Raw genomic sequence first — 15,513 nt, 5'->3', positions numbered from 1 at the left:
CCACATATCGTCACCAAAAGCGCAGGGACCACCGCCGAGCGGTATCCACGTGGAACCCTTCTCTGGTACGACTTTCAAACCCGCATCTCTATCTGCATATGGCCTTTATTCATCTCCACTAGTACACACACTCTCTTATTTTCGTTTCTACATAAAATATCCCAATATGAGTGCCAGCAAGATGGCTGAGGAGCTGAGTCGAAGGCATCCACTCCAAAGGCTACAATCACCATCCCGAGGCATATCAGCTGTCTTACACGTACGAACTCTCACTTTTTGTTTACATATCTCGCTCCTACAAATCTTTCTCCTACAAAATCTTACACAGAAATAGGCTGTCGGTCTCGTCAGCTATGCATCTTCGTTCAAGTAGTGAGTTCCCCATATGTACCTCGCTCTCCTTACCGCAAACGTATAGCTGACGTCGTGCTTTAGCCTTGTGGACCACCCCAACATAATGTAGGACTTTTGGTATCTTTATGGAGCTCTATTTGATCCTGTTAGACGTTGAATGCTCCGTATATATCCTAGTTCTTATTCGCTCTCTTAAGCATATAAAGCATCTTGCGTAACGCAGTATGACCTGCATATGTCCTCGGCGTCCCATGTCTTAGCTTTAGGGGTTGCTTCTGGCTGTTCTATGTTCTGCATTCAAATCTCTATCATGTTACCAAGAAAGAGCCACACTAATCCCCGACAGCAATGACTCGTACGGCTGGCATATGCAATACCTAACCATCATCGGTGCGCACATCCCCACTCCCCTCCCCCCCCAGGCCATACCTCCATCTCGCAATTCCCCACCCATCGCCTCTCACCACTAACAACCCCAGGCCTCTCCCTCGCCACCGCAACCTTCGCCTCGGGCCTCCTCGCCGACCTAATCCTCTCCCCACGCCTCTTTACCCTAAAAAACAACTTCGCCGTCACCGCCGCCCCGCTCGAAGTCCTCGTCAGCACCCTCTACTGGGGCCTACGCATCGTAACCCTCCCCCCTCTCCCCTCCCCCCCACATCTCTACCCCCCCAGCTAACGCCCCCCTCCAGATCGACCCCGCCCTCGTAATGCCCACCTGGGCGGCGCCGCTCGAGACCTCCGCCGACCTAGGCTTCCACTTCGTGCCCGCGCTGCTGCTCACCTTGGACCTGCTGCTGCTGTCGCCGCCGTGGCCCACGACGACCGTCGCGTCGGTGCGCACACTCGTCATCAGCACCGCCTTCGCCTTCGCGTACTGGTTCTGGGTCGAGCTGTGCTACGCCCACAACGGCTTCTACCCGTATCCGATCTTCGAGGCGCTCAGCACGCCCTGGCGCGTCGTGCTGTTTGCGTTCAGTGGCTGCTTGATGACGGCGAGTGCGTTTGGGCTTAGGGCGGCTTATGGGTGGGTTAATGGGGTGGAGATGGGGAAGGTGAAGGGGCTGTGAGCAGGTCTAGGTTGCTGGGTGAGGTAGGACGGGGAATGGCCGAGGGGATGTGGGGGATCGTGGCTCTTAGTGGGTGCGGTTGGGGGATTAGCAGGGTAGGTCATGGGGTTGACGTTTTCTGGGACGGGAGGGGCTTGGGTGAACCGGAGGGTTGGAATGTAAGACTGTTGGCAGGAGCGGGGGTGTGGGGTTCGTGACTGTGTCTCAGGGCGCATTGCGATTTTGCTAAGCTATTACCTGGTGATCTTGGATAGACTAGACGGGGCGTCGAGGCACTTCACTGGAGTTTCGCAGACGATGCTTGGGATGCGGATAAGAAGAGGATCTAAATCTTGAATGCAATTCCTTTCTGTACTACAGTGTATCATTGCTCGCCCGCAAGGATGATTCACAGTTATAATACAAAGGTAAGGAACCAGCAATTAACGTACCACAATTACCCTTCTTCGATGTAAATGCAGTGATAGCCAGTGTCGAGCTTAGATATTTAGCAGTTAGAAAAGCAATGCGTCTCGGTTGATACAGTTCCTTCAAGCCTTATGGAAAAAATAGTCCCAAAAACAAAACCTGGAAAATTATTTGCAACACCATGCAAATGCCGTAACGACAGGCGCAAAAACAGGTAAACTCATAATTCGTGCTTCGTAGACATGTCCAGCATTTCATCTAGTGCGGCGATGGGGACGGCGGTGCAGTCAATGTCCGCTGATCGTCGACTTCCTCCTCGTTCAGATGGTACGAGTCGAAGTATAGCGGATTATAGAATAGGCCCTGTTGCTCATACCCAGGGCCTTGGTGGTAGGGGTGGTAGGGGAGTCCATTGTTGTAGTAAGCGGGCTGCTGGAACATAGGCTCCATGTTCTCCTTGTTTTCATACTGATAGGGGTCGACATATGGTTTGAAAGGAAAGGCGGGGGATTGTGCTGGTTGTGGGTAGTGGAATTCTGAGGTAAGGAAGTTAAATCCAGCAGGATGCGCAAAGGAAACTTCTTGGTCTCGGAAGACCTCGAAGCCTCTCTTCTTCTTTTGCCCAAAATCATTGTAATTGAAATCAATCTGACCGTGTTCATCGTCGAAGGCATTCCGGGAGACATGGGGAAAAGTGGAGTGTCGGGCGCGCCGGCGCGTTCGCTGAGTACAATTGGTGTCCATCTCGGCCAATGCAGGTCGGCTTAGATACGACTTCTTCGGAGTGGTCTCGAGTTTGACCGGGCTGCTATCATCGTAGACTGAGCCAGATATTTTTCGCTGCTTCTTAAAGGTTCCCAGAGGCGTGAAAATGAGTTCCGTAGGTTCCACTTCTTGGGAGTTTAGCTCCAACTGCTCAACGACGGAAATATCCTTCTTCTGATTTCTCTTCCGCCTCATCTCAGATGTGGCTGAGTCGAAGATGTCCATACCAGGCCAATACACCCCCTTGAGTTTTATACACTCGCTAACGGTGCTCTCCTCGGCCGTAACGGTAGTAGTATCATCATTGCTTGCCACTGCCCCTAGGTATCCGTTGTAGTGATATCCCCTACGTTCACTGGGATCTGATATATTGTTTGAGTTCTCGAAGTCTGCACTGGTATTGTAAGACATTGAGCGAGATGTTGGCCAAAGTTGCATCCGAGGAGCAAACGATCGACGGTGAGAGGCCTGATCAAAACCAGGTGGTGGTGTAGGGGTGTGGCAAGCTTCACTCTTGATTGGATTGTCAGAAAGGCGAGGATCGGGGACATTGAGAATTGATCTTGGCTGTGTTGGGCGTGGTTGTGCAGATGTTACGTTCAAGGTCGAGCTTGTCCGAGCTGTAGTGCATTCGTTGGTTAGGAATTGTAACCATTCCACTGAGGCGGAGCAGTCTACCTGAAGTCCTAGTCCGAGTGCGTCTCTTCTCCCTCTGGCTCATCCTCTCAGACATAAGATCTTCGACGTTCCATTCGGTATACCACCGATCATAAGTTTCGATGATGCGTCGTGATGAATCCTCAGTGCCAGAGCGAACCTTTATTTTGTAGTAGTGAGACAAGTGTCCCTTGCTAGCAATATGGGTGAGCAAGTGCGAGACATCACTGAAGTTGGGCTTCTTTGGACAAATGTTGCAGTGCAAAGGGATGCTGGTGGTGGCCATAACGGTCGGCCAATTATGAGAGAAGCAAGTGAGCAAGATACAAAAGCACGTCCAAGGAGAGTGCACTCTTTGAAGAGAATGTCTGGCCGAAGAAAGGAGCGGGCTGGCTGTGAAGAAGGAAGAACAGGAGGGCGACGGCGAGCAATTATGAGGTAGCACCGGTGTTGATGGTGTCACTTCCGCGGTAATATGAACATTGTTGACATAGCTGGAGAGGTAGGAACAAGTCTATTGAATAAACAAAGTTTACGAGGAAAGCTCACTAGGTAAGGAGGGCAATTACGAAGGAGGATCAATGTAGTTGGGAGTTTAGGTCTTCGCCAAGCACGCGGAGAAGTGATGGCATGCCGAAACCGGCCAACAACTTTCATCTTCTCTCGCTTTGTATCTCACGCCTCATGGTGAGGGAGACGTGAGGTATTAGATAGCAAGAGGAGCATCATGGTTATTATACCTGGTGGTGGGCCTTAAATAGAATTACAAGTGCATTGGATTGGATTGGTGCAGTTCATGAATTCATGTTCATGTCTCACTTCCCCAAGATGCGCTTCGTGATGGCCAACGGCATACAACTAGAGGTCAATGTCAGTCCACGCCGGCGAGGACATTCGTATAGTTGTCGCTGGAGACTTACTAGACCGGGTCAACTTCCACTAAAGCCGGATATTTCAGCAGGCTCAAGCCAGCAATGCCGAATACGGTATGGAAAACATCAACTATATCACCGGGCCTATCCGCAAAGCCACCCAAATTGGGGTCCTACAAAAGTCAGATGCTGGCCATAATGTCGATATTTTAGAAAATTCACCTGACAGCTGAGAATAAACGAAGTCAATCGATCTCCGTCAATCCAATGGAGTTTTTCAATCATGGCGAGGCTACTTGCAACCCACCAGCTGTAGCACACATCCTCCTTCTTCTCAGGCCTGCCGTTCAGACCTCCATTCTTCAGTTGTCGCTCGCTTAGCCATGCTCCTAACTTATCACGATCCACTAGGTCGAGACGACCAGCAATGGACAGAGCAGCAAGGCAAGCGAAGATCTGTCCACTATGAGACTCGGCTCCAGGACTATTACCATAGCCACCATCAAAATTCCCACAGCTTTGAATGTGCTCCACCGCTTTGTCCACATCGACGAGGCTGAGAAGCCCTAGAAGGGACAACGCGTTGAGAGCGCCGTACAGGAAACGCGTGTCCGTTTCACCCCATTCATCACCAGCAAAAGTTCCTGTTGCAGAATTCTGCAGGCTAGCAATGTCTTCATAACAGTGAGCTCAGGGTGTTAGTGACTCGTCGACAGGGAATTAAGCATACAGTGACCGATCTTTTGTCGCCCACCTTTGACACGCTCTTCTAACTCGTCAAACGCGTCGAGGGTGGCAAGGATTTGCACACCGCTGACGGTGTATAACATATGCGCGTCGTGCCCTGGCGCGGCTCCAAAGCCACCATTTTCATGCATGCACGATAGAACGAAATCAAGTACTTCGTTGCGAGGAAGTGCATCGGGATGGCCGAGAAGATGCACAGCTATCAAGCCCCAGTAAAGGCCGTTCAGACGCAGGTGCTCAGTAAGCCAGTATTCCAGCTCGTCTTTGCGCTGCAGTCAGGTCAGCGACGGGGCTTCTTGGTCGGCGTGGGAGGCCAGCCCGTTAGCACGCACGGTGTCAAGGCTCTGAATATAGCTGACATGTTTATCAACAAAGAGGCGCAATTCTTGTGGCAAGCGGGCGTCTGTGATGCCGCCGCGGCCAGGGCCAGAAACAAGAGACATGAAGTTGGGGGATATTGGGGGGACACTGGGTGGAGAGGTTCTAGTAGGAGCGCATAGATGCCTGAAGTTTTGGAGTTTGTTGGCCTCTTTCGCCTTCTTGCAAGGGTATGGGCGTTTGCGGTTGGTGCTGAAACCCTTACGGAGAAGATGCTTGGCGGAAAGCATTCCAGGGCGTCGTCGTCGTCGCAATGCCCCAAATCCCCTTAGTTTCCCTCTGGGTACTTCTGCAATCCCTCCACCAGCTTTGAATTCCTCATTGTCGGTCTGCTACGCTGGCCCTCACCCTTTGCTCTCACGCACTGGCCCCTTCCATCCCTCCTGTGTCTCCGGGAAGCCGGGCGCCGTCCCTTCGCTTTTATTGCCGCCGCACTACAGATATCCTGCAGGAGAGGTATGGGCTCGCGCTGACCTTTCTGGAGGCCAACCCACGCTCGCTGCACAATCCCATTGTCCATTCTTTTACTATTGACCCTTCCTTATCTGCCTGTCCTCCTGTGCCCTGTATTTGCGCCGACCGCTCGAGGCAGAGCAGTAACGTGCTAACGCTCAACTGCCGCCTTGAGACAGCACGAGCTGCTATTTAGACACCTTTTTGGGAACTGCGGGGGCACCTCCACGCGGATTGCATCAGGGGCTGCGGTTAGGGCACCTTTGTCCTCTGCCGAAACCAGCAGATCCTCTTGTTGTTCAAAAGCTTTGGTATGTCTCTGATGCGTGAATGAGCTCGTTTTTCGCTCTTTGTCGCGGCATCAGTGCGAGATGTACTGTTGTACAACAACATGTAGCATTTGCATGAAGCTTTTCATGCTGGGCAAGGAACTGACTGTTCCGTAGGCTAGCATCTCCATCCTTCACAACTCTACGCCAGCCTCCATCCCTACGGCCCTCGAAGTAGTGGGAATACCAGACCACACCGGGGGTCCTAGTCGTACAGACTCCTGTGTCCGAACCAGCAGCGGGTTCCTGCGTCGTTACAACACTCTCTTCTATGCTTAGAGTTACAAGATCAGGCTTTGGCTGAGGGCAGATTCGGTTCGTTGCTATAGGCGGCACTGGGCGGAAAGTTCTCGACTTTACCGGGCTACCACGGTTCGTGCCACCATTACTCTCAGATCCTTCCGGAATCATATCATGCCAAACCGAATCTTCTACGACTTAATGCTGATCAAAATGTCTCTACAGAGCCACCAAACAAGCGCAAATACAACCAACCGTTTTTCTGAAGACTATTCAGCACATGTGCAACCGCCACTAAGGCTCCTGACACTTCGACAGCCGCCTCGGTCTTGTCGTCGTACAGAGATAGCCTCCGCTATTCTCCGAGCCCGGGCTCCTTTGCTGAATGCAAGCTCTGAGGTATTTTCTATATCTCATCCTACAACTAGTGGAACTACAAGTTTTTCCTAGCGAAGCAAATCTTTGGCTGCTATTCTTCACTTAATCGTGGGCGAACAGCATAGGCCGACTTTGTCACCTAGGGTTTTATGTAGTCTTTGATTGCTAATTTTATTCACTAGTCGGTCATTACCTGGAACACGCACCGGAGGACGATAAGAAAAATGCCGAAGTCCTCTTCCCTTTCGCTGACGATGCTTCCAGCGCAGACGCTGAACTACAAAGAAACTGGCGCTGCCCAACAACTCAGCCCTCGAACTCCTCGCTCTCCCTCGTTGTCCGGCTTAGACGTCAAGGATGATATAAACGGCGAGGAAGCCCACGATTCCGACTTGCTGACGCCAATTGCCCCATTTTACCCGCTTCCAGACTCGCCGGCATCCCCGAGACACAGAAAAGACTCATCAAGATCTTTCTTCTCAAACATCAAAGCTTCAAAGTCCTCCCCTCGCATAAATGCCGCAGAAAGCTCTATAAGAGAGGTCTCAGAGTCTCAGTTAAAGCAATCTGGAAACCAAATATACTCGAATGGGCGAAATCCGGGTTCAACACCAGAATTGAACCGGTCACTGGAAAACTCCAATCCGCAAAGTGGTGAGCATGCACCTACGAAGTCCATGAAGCTTAAAATGCTAAAGTCATCAGGGATATCCTCAAACACTCCTGGCCCTAAACAACGAAGCCACGGAGGACCAGTAAAGTCGAACAGTGCACCTCACATCAATACCGAGACAAACGGCTCGAAGCGTACTTCAAACAGGCATAGACTGCCTGGTGCGGGATTGTTATCACGCTCTAAGTCTATTCGCGTTGAGGGTACAAACCTACGCACGAAACATAAAAATAACACCCCTAATCGCCTTACAGAACCAGGCCCTAAACAGTGGAAAACCACTGGAGAGGTGACCGGGATAAAAACTGCTCCTTTGGAGAAAGGCCAGTCTTGGAGACAAAATATGACTCTTGGCGCCATGCGAAATCGCTCAGCAGACCGCCACTACGGTATAGACTCCGAGGATGATGTCCCACGCAGAGACCGGAACGAGCAAAGCTCTCTATCTTCATCGTATAATGAGAGTAGGGGAGCTAATATTTTCAACGCCTTTAAGTCATCGTCGAACAAAGTAGCCGATGGGATCAACAAAGCCAGCAGAGTAATGGCGGAGAAACTTGTACGCAGTGGTAGCAGTTATGAAAAGGAGACACAAACCGAGGAGAATTACCAATTGAAAATAATTAACCTCGGCTTGGTTGAACAAACACGAAAGACGCGGATTTCTAAGCGTCTAGAGGCATCAAAAGACAAGACGGAATTCTGGATGCCGGCATTGCCTTGGAGATGCATCGAGTAAGTGTGGCCTTTCAAGTTAACGTGAACAACCTAGCGGGCTAACAGCATGGTGCGCAGTTACCTAAATATGAAGGGCTGTGAAGAGGAAGGTCTTTACAGAGTACCCGGGAGTGGGAAGGATATCAAATATTGGCAGAAGCGATTCGATCAAGGTGAGCATAGAATAGCCGCAAGTTCTGAAATGCAATTTCTAACAGCGCCCTGCGCAGAACTGGACATCAACCTTTTCGACGAACAAAATTTGTACGACATCAATATTATTGGCTCTATGTTCAAAGCATGGCTTCGAGATCTTCCGGATGAAATCTTTCCCAAAGCAACCCAGACCCGCATACAAGCGCAGTGTCAAGGAGCCAAAACCACACCTCAGCTGCTTAAGGACGAACTCTCGAAGCTACCACCGTTCAACTACTACCTCCTCTTCGCTATCACATGTCATATTAGCCTGTTACATTCATGTTCAGAGATGAACAAAATGGACTACAGGAACCTATGTATCTGCTTTCAGCCTTGCATGAAAATCGACGCCTTCTGTTTTCAATTTCTTATTCTAGATTGGAGAAACTGTTGGCAGGGATGCTGGACAGAAAAGGAATATTTAGCTGAGGAGATGGAATTGTTGAAGTCGCCTAGTTCTCAATCTGGGGATCGCAGCGCAACACCGTCTGGTGCGGCGTCCAGCCACACTGGAGATGACCGCGCGGTATCGTCTTCTGGGAGTAGCAAGCCTTCAATCACCGAACAATCGACACCAGAGAGGCCTCGCCCACCACCGCTGAATGCCAGGCAAAGCACCGAGGAAGAGGACGATAGTGCCACTCCTACACAAGCTGGACGCTCCCAGCTTGAAGTAAAGTTTAGAATCGGCGAACTCGTACCGCATTCGCCCTTAAATATTGACCTAACTCAGTCTAGGACGGATTGAGTTTATCTCCTTTGTTGTGCATGTCATTAGGTTCGCTCAAAAACTTTTCTGGTCACTTCTTTGTCTGATTGCATACTGCGGTTACGCTAAGTCATCTTTGTTGTCACGAAATCGCGATACCCACCTTTCACACAGATTTTGGACGGGCGTATCAGCAACGATTCTCATTTAGGCTATTAGCCGCTGTTTTTGGAGGTTTTAACGCCCAGCTAGCGCTGCACTTTTCATGTTCTATTAGACTGCATTAGTCAAATGTACGATAGGAGAGGAGAAAGGGGCTGGAGGTTACTGGCAGAGTGAATTCATCCATTCGCTTAATAGCAATACGCGCAGACATACGGACAACTCGTCGTGAAGATGCGGCCCTCTCGGATGCGATAGGACTTTTCGTTTTCTCAAGACGCACTTCACGGGCTTGAGAGCTGGCTGTCGCTCTTGCCCAATGGAACGGCTGCTGGCAGAATGGTGGACGGTGAGATCTCATTCCGGTACTTGTTGATGTCGAGCAGATGATAGAACAAGCAACCAAAGAAGCGCTAAATAGACATGACTTTCACATGTGTCAAGTGTCGCCTCACTCACCTCATAAATCGGACCCCCGGTGAACCGTTGGTGCGTGCACTATGCGCACGTGCAGTCATACTGCTCCTTATTACCAACGAATTCTCCTTCCGTGGAAATTCGTTGGATAAGGAGCAGTACAAATGTCCGTGCGCCTCAACGATCCACGAAGGGTCTGATTTATGAGATAAGCCTCACCGCCTCCTTGAAACTCTTCGCATCCCCCTGATACTAATGACGTCGTGGCGCTGCTGTTAGCTCCCCGCGACGCACGGCCTCTTGTTGTCGCAAGGCTGCTTCGCGCTGCGGGTGCCATCGTCGTTGCTGACCTTCTGTGCCTCCTGCCAGCCCTCATTCTTTCCAGCTAGCAACATTCAATTCCTCGTAGAGATTATGAACACAACGAAGCGACCGCCCTCTCAGGCTGTGTATCTGCTGCCTTTGACCGATGGCGGGGCACCAGACGTTCCTGGCACATACATTTACCTCCCTCCTCCCTCAGACCCAGCATACGTTGTTCGGTTCCAGATTGAAGGTACGAGCTCGATATGTCGGCAAGGTAGTCTCTGGGTGAACATCCCCGGTAAAGACGAGGACTTCCATAGGGACAATTATAGGGAATACAAGTCTGTTATCCTGTTATCAGCACTCTCAACACTGCTGACCCCCCCATAGACTTGTCCCAGACTTCAACCGCTGCACTGAGATAGACATCCCAATTTACAAAGCGGGAGCTTTTGCCTTCTACACCACCTTCTCGCCACTGCCAGACTTCTCTACCTCATCCGTTCCGACACCTAAGCCTACGCGGACTCCAACATACTATATTGATGTGTGCCCTAAGCTCTCCCTCCAAGGCTCATTTATGCCCATCGATTCGCTGATAGTCTTCTCTGTTATATCAAAATTCATGGGCAAGTTTCCCGGCGACTGGGATAATCATCTGCGGGGCATCAGCCAGAGAGGTTACAATATGGTCCATTTCACACCCTTGATGGTGAGAGGTGACTCCAACTCGCCGTATAGTATCTACGATCAACTTCAATTTGACAAGACTTCATTCCCCAACGGCGAGAAGGATGTTGCTCGGATGGTCGAGAAAATGGAACAGGAGTTCAACATGCTCGCCATGACTGACGTGGTTTGGAACCACACTGCTAACAACAGCAAGTGGCTTGAAGAACACCCAGAGGCCGGTTACAATGTGCAAACAGCGCCATGGCTGCGATCAGCACTCGAACTCGACACTGCTCTTCTACAGTATAGCAGAGATCTGCGCGTACTTGGTCTCCCAACCACCATCTCGTCTATCGACGACCTCCTGAGGATCATGGATGGCTGTAAGACTCGAGTTCTGGGCGGCTGTAAATTGTGGGAGTTCTACGTCCTAGACGTGGAGAGGGGCACCAAGGCTATTGTGAAAGCATGGGTGGAAGGCCAAGCTACCTTTCCTGAAGATGGATTCGGCAAACTTGGTGTTCGTGGTCTTGAAGAAATTAAAGAATGGCCTTTGAAGAAGAAGGCAGACTGGTGCGTGGAAAAAGGCCTTTTGGGCGGCGACAGGCTTGGAGAACGGTACCGTCGTCGGATGGATCCTCTGGTCTGCGCTGGCCTGCTCAGCGCCCTGTTTGGCCGGTACGATACAAGGACTAGCAGTACACCTAACGAGCGAGCAGCCCTTGGAACTATTTATCGAATTCTAGAAGAGGTTAATCTCCACTTCTATCGAGAATACGACGCTGATGCTGCGGAGATTATGGAACAACTATTCAATCGTGTCAAGTACTGTCGCCTTGATGATCATGGTCCTAAGATGGGACCAATCACTCGTGAAAGTCCATTGATCGAGCCTTATTTCACGAGACTTCCTCTCAACGAAGTCACCAAGAAACATAGCCCGGATTCGCTCGCTCTGGTCAATAACGGCTGGGTCTGGGCGGCAGATGCTATGAGGGATAATGCTGGACAGAAATCTCGTGCTTATCTGCGAAGAGAAGTCATTGTATGGGGTGATTGTGTCAAACTGCGTTATGGCGACGGACCACAGGACAATCCCTTCCTTTGGGACTATATTGCCAAATATACAAGGCTTATGGCGAAATACTTTACCGGATTTCGCATCGACAATTGCCACTCTACGCCAATTCATCTCGCAGAATACATGCTGGACCAAGCAAGATCTGTGAACCCAAACCTGTTCGTCGCAGCCGAACTTTTCTCTGGTTCTGAAGAAATGGATTTCAAGTTTGTTATGAGACTGGGCATTTGTGCATTGATCAGAGAGTGCATGCAAGCTTGGAGCACCCAGGAATTGAGTCGATTAGTTCACCGTCATGGCGGACGACCGATTGGGAGCTTCGAGGTGGACGATGTCATGAACGCAGACAAGTCTACAGAAAACGGTGGTCATGGCGACACACCGCCAGCGAAACGTGAAGTCATTCGGAAAATTAAGCAGAGCCCAGTCCACGCATTATTTATGGACTGCACGCATGATAACGAAACGCCAGCACAGAAGCGTGACGCTCGAGATACGCTCCCCAGTGCGGCTTTGGTCGCAATGTGCGCTTGCGCCACGGGGAGTGTCATGGGTTTCGATGAGGTCTATCCAAAACTCATCGAATTGGTCCATGAGAAGAGGCCCTACTCTTCGCCCTACTCTACCGGAGGGACGGTCAAGGCTCAAGCAGGCGAGGGTGGAATTGGTGGCATTAAGAAAATTCTCAACCAGATCCACGTTTTGATGGGCAAAGATGAATATGATGAGACGTTTATTCACCACGATCGCGAATACATCACTGTTCATCGAGTAGATCCTCAGTCAAGGAAGGGCTACTTTCTCATTGCTCACACAGCCTTTCCAGGGTATGGCAGCGGAAACGGTGAATTTGGCCCGACTCATCTTCCTGGCACGAAAGCGAAACTACTCGGGAGCTGGATGCTAGAAGTTGATACCAGCGATGGGGTAAAGGCTGCTGCTATCAATGACAAAACCGCCTTGCGAGGCTTACCCAGTCAAACCAAAGAACTGCAAGCCATCATGGTGGAATCTGTTGGTGATTCAACAACCATCACCATCCCGGAAAAATTCCCTCCCGGCAGCATCGCTCTCTTTGAGACCTGGATTCCAAGCGCAGAGCATGCCGATGGCCTTGACAAATTCGTCACTAGTGGTGCTCGAGCCGCTTTCAGGGACGTTAACCTTACAGATCTTAACTTTATCCTGTATAGGTGCGATCCAGAGGAGAAGGATGCGAGCGACGGTAAAGATGGTGTATACAATATCCCTGGCTATGGACCTCTCGTGTATGCCGGTCTGCAGGGTTGGTGGAGTGTTCTGCGTGATGTCGTGCAAGACAACAACCTTGGTCATCCTATCTGCCAGCATCTCAGGGACGGACAGTGGGCATTGGACTATTGCGTCGGACGGCTTGAACGAATCTCTCAAAAGAAGGAATACCACCGCATCCAAGGTCCAGCCAAATGGCTAAAAGAACGGCTCGACGCCATTCGCAAGATTCCAAGTTTTCTGCTTCCCCGATACTTCGCTATGGTAATCCAGACTGCTTACAACACGGCTTCTGACCGTGGAATCGAGTTGATGAACGATAATGTTCATACGGGCCAGGCCTTCCTTCGTAGTTTGTCTCTTGTTAGCGTGCAAGTTACTGGGTTCATCAACAGTGCGTCGCTTTGGCCTGAGAAGAGCGTTCCTAGCATGGCAGCTGGTCTTCCTCACTTTGCCTACGACTGGGCCAGATGCTGGGGTCGAGACATCTGCATCTCTGCACGTGGCCTCTATATGGGCACTGGTCGATATGCTGACGCCAAGGAGCACATCCTTGCATTTGCGAGCGTCCTTAAACACGGCATGATACCAAATCTCCTGAGTGGAGGAAAGCTGCCTCGTTACAATTCTAGAGACTCCATTTGGTGGTTCCTCCAAAACATTCAAGATTACACCAAAATCGTCCCAGATGGTTTGGATATCCTACAGGAGAAAGTGAAGAGACGCTTCCTTCCATACGATGACACGTGGTTTACGCACACCGACAAGCGGGCTTACTCAAAGACATCTACAATCGAAGATATCATTCAGGAGGCCTTGCAGCGACACGCATCTGGTATGGACTTCAGGGAATATAATGCTGGACCTGATCTCGACAGTCAGATGAAGCCGGAGGGGTTTAACATAAAGGTTTGGACTGACTGGGACACCGGGATGATCTTCGGTGGCAATCAATTCAATTGCGGTACTTGGATGGACAAGATGGGCGAGAGTGAGAAAGCTGGTAATAAGGGTGTCCCTGGGACACCCAGAGACGGTGCCGCGGTCGAGATTACCGGCATGCTATATAGCGCCCTTATCTGGGTAGACAAACTTTGGGAAGACGGCAACTACAAGTATGATGGCATCAGCCTTGACGACAACAGCAAAGCCATCAGCTTCAAAGACTGGGCTGGGAAGATCAAGGATAACTTTGAGCGGTGCTACTATGTTCCTCGGGATCCGAAAAATGACCACAGCTACGACGTAAACTCGAAGATCGTCAACAGGCGAGGCATCTACAAAGACCTCTACCGGTCCGGCAAAGAGTACGAGGACTACCAGCTTCGGCCGAATTTCCCTGTAGCTATGACAGTAGCACCAGATCTCTTCAACCCTGAGCATGCGCTTTATGCTCTGTCCACGGCCGATAAAATCCTTCTAGGACCACAGGGCATGGCAACACTTGATCCATCTGATCTCAACTACCGACCATACTACAATAATGCTGAGGACTCGACGGATTTCCACACGTCCAAGGGCAGGAACTACCACCAGGGTCCAGAATGGCTGTGGCCTACAGGTTTCTTCCTCCGTGCTCTACTTAAGTTCGATCTCATGAGGCGCAAGACGCCAGAAGAGAGGGTCGAGAGCTACCAACAAGTAACGAGACGGCTAGCAGGTTGCATGAAAGCTATCCGGGAGAGCCCGTGGGCGGGCCTGACCGAGCTTACGAACAAAGATGGCTCCTTCTGTGGAGATTCGGTGAGTGCACTGCGTCGTTGCCCGAGCTAGTGTGTGCATGCTAACATTGCTTCCTAGTGCCCGACCCAATCCTGGTCTGCTAGCTGCATCATCGACCTCTTCCAGGACGCTCATGAGTACGAGTTTGAAGAGACGGAGTGAGCTGTATGACTGATGACGCAGCGGCGCTATAACCTTCATGTGTATACGATTTGTGTGTTTCTGTGGGAGTAGCTGGGATGAGTGAGGTGGGCTGTTAAATCCTCACCTGTTGCGCATGGCGAATTTGAATGGCTGTAGAGTAGATATCCTATGAGTAGATACCCTAAGAAGCGGATAGGTTTAATACCGCTACCTGTCGTCTTTCTACGCCACTTGAATATTAACCTTGCTGCTGCGTAGATGAACAACGCACCGGCCGGTTGGACAAGAAGCTTTATTGAAATATTCATCAGCCGAGAAAGAGATTCGGGAACAAGATGGTTCCACCCATAGTCCAGACCCAGTCCGCCAATATAATTATCCTTTGTGAGAGCTCCACAAATGCAATAGCGTGGCTCGGGCGATGTATTTGCCAGCTGCTTGGCAAGAGTCGTAAAGACCATTTTCGAACAAACAAGCTCTCTACCGCTTCATGGTAGAAGAAGTCAGCTCTCCTCATCTGTAAGCTGACCATTATCCGTGGGATCAGAGAAGCTAGTGCCTGCAGACCAAGGAAACCTACGATGTGGGTACTCTGATAGCTTCTGGACGGAAATGAGAACTGATTGATCCGTTGGACTTCTTCGTATCTCCAATGATACCGCCACTTCGTCGTTTATAGGCTGAATTACTCGATCTCGAGGCTTGAGGCGGCCTATTTGACTAGCTACTATGACACCAGCTAGTGTCGTTCGTCTAATCGTTCTTGTATTCAAAATTTGGAGGTTTTGAGTGACCCAAGGCATAGCCTTT

At 50.5% G+C, this 15,513-nt stretch overlaps 7 protein-coding genes across 7 annotated transcripts; 3 read left to right on the top strand and 4 right to left on the bottom strand.

Annotated features, from left to right (window-relative positions):
• The first annotated feature begins 175 nt into the window (after positions 1–175).
• K441DRAFT_632447 (uncharacterized protein) lies at positions 176–1,858 on the top strand. Its single transcript, XM_067646347.1, has 6 exons — positions 176–259; positions 335–372; positions 436–459; positions 701–744; positions 834–982; positions 1,047–1,858. The coding sequence occupies exons 1-6, from the start codon at positions 182–184 to the stop codon at positions 1,422–1,424; spliced, it is 711 nt and encodes a 236-aa protein (XP_067506326.1). The 5' UTR covers positions 176–181; the 3' UTR covers positions 1,425–1,858.
• A 232-nt stretch (positions 1,859–2,090) lies between these two features.
• Positions 2,091–3,540, bottom strand: K441DRAFT_551098 (uncharacterized protein; the record flags this gene model as incomplete). The annotated part of the gene is made up of 2 exons (XM_067643080.1): positions 2,091–3,217; positions 3,276–3,540. The coding sequence occupies 2 exons, from the start codon at positions 3,538–3,540 to the stop codon at positions 2,091–2,093; spliced, it is 1,392 nt and encodes a 463-aa protein (XP_067506325.1).
• Positions 3,541–4,069: 529 nt separating this feature from the next.
• Positions 4,070–5,316, bottom strand: K441DRAFT_550923 (terpenoid cyclases/Protein prenyltransferase; the record flags this gene model as incomplete). The annotated part of the gene is made up of 5 exons (XM_067643068.1): positions 4,070–4,112; positions 4,175–4,299; positions 4,349–4,800; positions 4,857–5,142; positions 5,206–5,316. The coding sequence occupies 5 exons, from the start codon at positions 5,314–5,316 to the stop codon at positions 4,070–4,072; spliced, it is 1,017 nt and encodes a 338-aa protein (XP_067506324.1).
• A 539-nt stretch (positions 5,317–5,855) lies between these two features.
• Positions 5,856–6,444, bottom strand: K441DRAFT_675729 (uncharacterized protein; the record flags this gene model as incomplete). Its single annotated transcript, XM_067650879.1, has 2 exons — positions 5,856–6,052; positions 6,141–6,444. 2 exons carry the CDS (start codon positions 6,442–6,444, stop codon positions 5,856–5,858), a joined length of 501 nt encoding a protein of 166 aa, XP_067506323.1.
• A 431-nt stretch (positions 6,445–6,875) lies between these two features.
• Positions 6,876–8,987, top strand: K441DRAFT_551295 (uncharacterized protein; the record flags this gene model as incomplete). Its single annotated transcript, XM_067643092.1, has 4 exons — positions 6,876–7,302; positions 7,357–8,059; positions 8,120–8,214; positions 8,272–8,987. The coding sequence occupies 4 exons, from the start codon at positions 6,876–6,878 to the stop codon at positions 8,985–8,987; spliced, it is 1,941 nt and encodes a 646-aa protein (XP_067506322.1).
• A 706-nt stretch (positions 8,988–9,693) lies between these two features.
• On the top strand, positions 9,694–15,046 carry K441DRAFT_632437 (glycoside hydrolase family 133 protein). Its single transcript, XM_067646346.1, has 3 exons — positions 9,694–10,174; positions 10,224–14,580; positions 14,638–15,046. The coding sequence occupies exons 1-3, from the start codon at positions 9,942–9,944 to the stop codon at positions 14,719–14,721; spliced, it is 4,674 nt and encodes a 1,557-aa protein (XP_067506321.1). The 5' UTR covers positions 9,694–9,941; the 3' UTR covers positions 14,722–15,046.
• On the bottom strand, positions 14,634–15,503 carry K441DRAFT_41420 (uncharacterized protein). The gene is made up of 2 exons (XM_067641522.1): positions 15,284–15,503; positions 14,634–15,189 (listed from the first exon to the last, which is right to left on the bottom strand). Exon 2 carries the CDS (start codon positions 15,162–15,164, stop codon positions 14,757–14,759), a length of 408 nt encoding a protein of 135 aa, XP_067506320.1. The 5' UTR covers positions 15,165–15,189; positions 15,284–15,503; the 3' UTR covers positions 14,634–14,756.
• Between the last annotated feature and the right edge of the window lie 10 nt (positions 15,504–15,513).

The sequence above is a fragment of the Cenococcum geophilum genome (assembly GCF_001692895.1).
Source record: "Cenococcum geophilum 1.58 unplaced genomic scaffold K441scaffold_12, whole genome shotgun sequence".
In the NCBI taxonomy this organism is placed as follows: Eukaryota; Fungi; Ascomycota; class Dothideomycetes; order Gloniales; family Gloniaceae; genus Cenococcum; species Cenococcum geophilum.
Note: the sequence above shows the minus strand (reverse complement) of the source record. Positions and strands in the feature narration are given on the sequence as shown.

Excerpts from the sequence above, each read along its gene's own strand:
- K441DRAFT_632447 (XM_067646347.1), top strand. The coding sequence starts at position 182 with ATGGCTGAGGAGCTGAGTCGAAGGCATCCACTCCAAAGGCTACAATCA. Across the intron at positions 373-435 it reads TATGCATCTTCGTTCAAGTA|CCTTGTGGACCACCCCAACA; the intron begins GTGAGTTCCCCA and ends GTCGTGCTTTAG. Across the intron at positions 745-833 it reads GCAATACCTAACCATCATCG|GCCTCTCCCTCGCCACCGCA; the intron begins GTGCGCACATCC and ends TAACAACCCCAG.
- K441DRAFT_632437 (XM_067646346.1), top strand. The coding sequence starts at position 9,942 with ATGAACACAACGAAGCGACCGCCCTCTCAGGCTGTGTATCTGCTGCCT. Across the intron at positions 10,175-10,223 it reads GACAATTATAGGGAATACAA|ACTTGTCCCAGACTTCAACC; the intron begins GTCTGTTATCCT and ends ACCCCCCCATAG. Across the intron at positions 14,581-14,637 it reads GCTCCTTCTGTGGAGATTCG|TGCCCGACCCAATCCTGGTC; the intron begins GTGAGTGCACTG and ends ATTGCTTCCTAG.
- K441DRAFT_41420 (XM_067641522.1), bottom strand. The coding sequence starts at position 15,164 with ATGGTCTTTACGACTCTTGCCAAGCAGCTGGCAAATACATCGCCCGAG.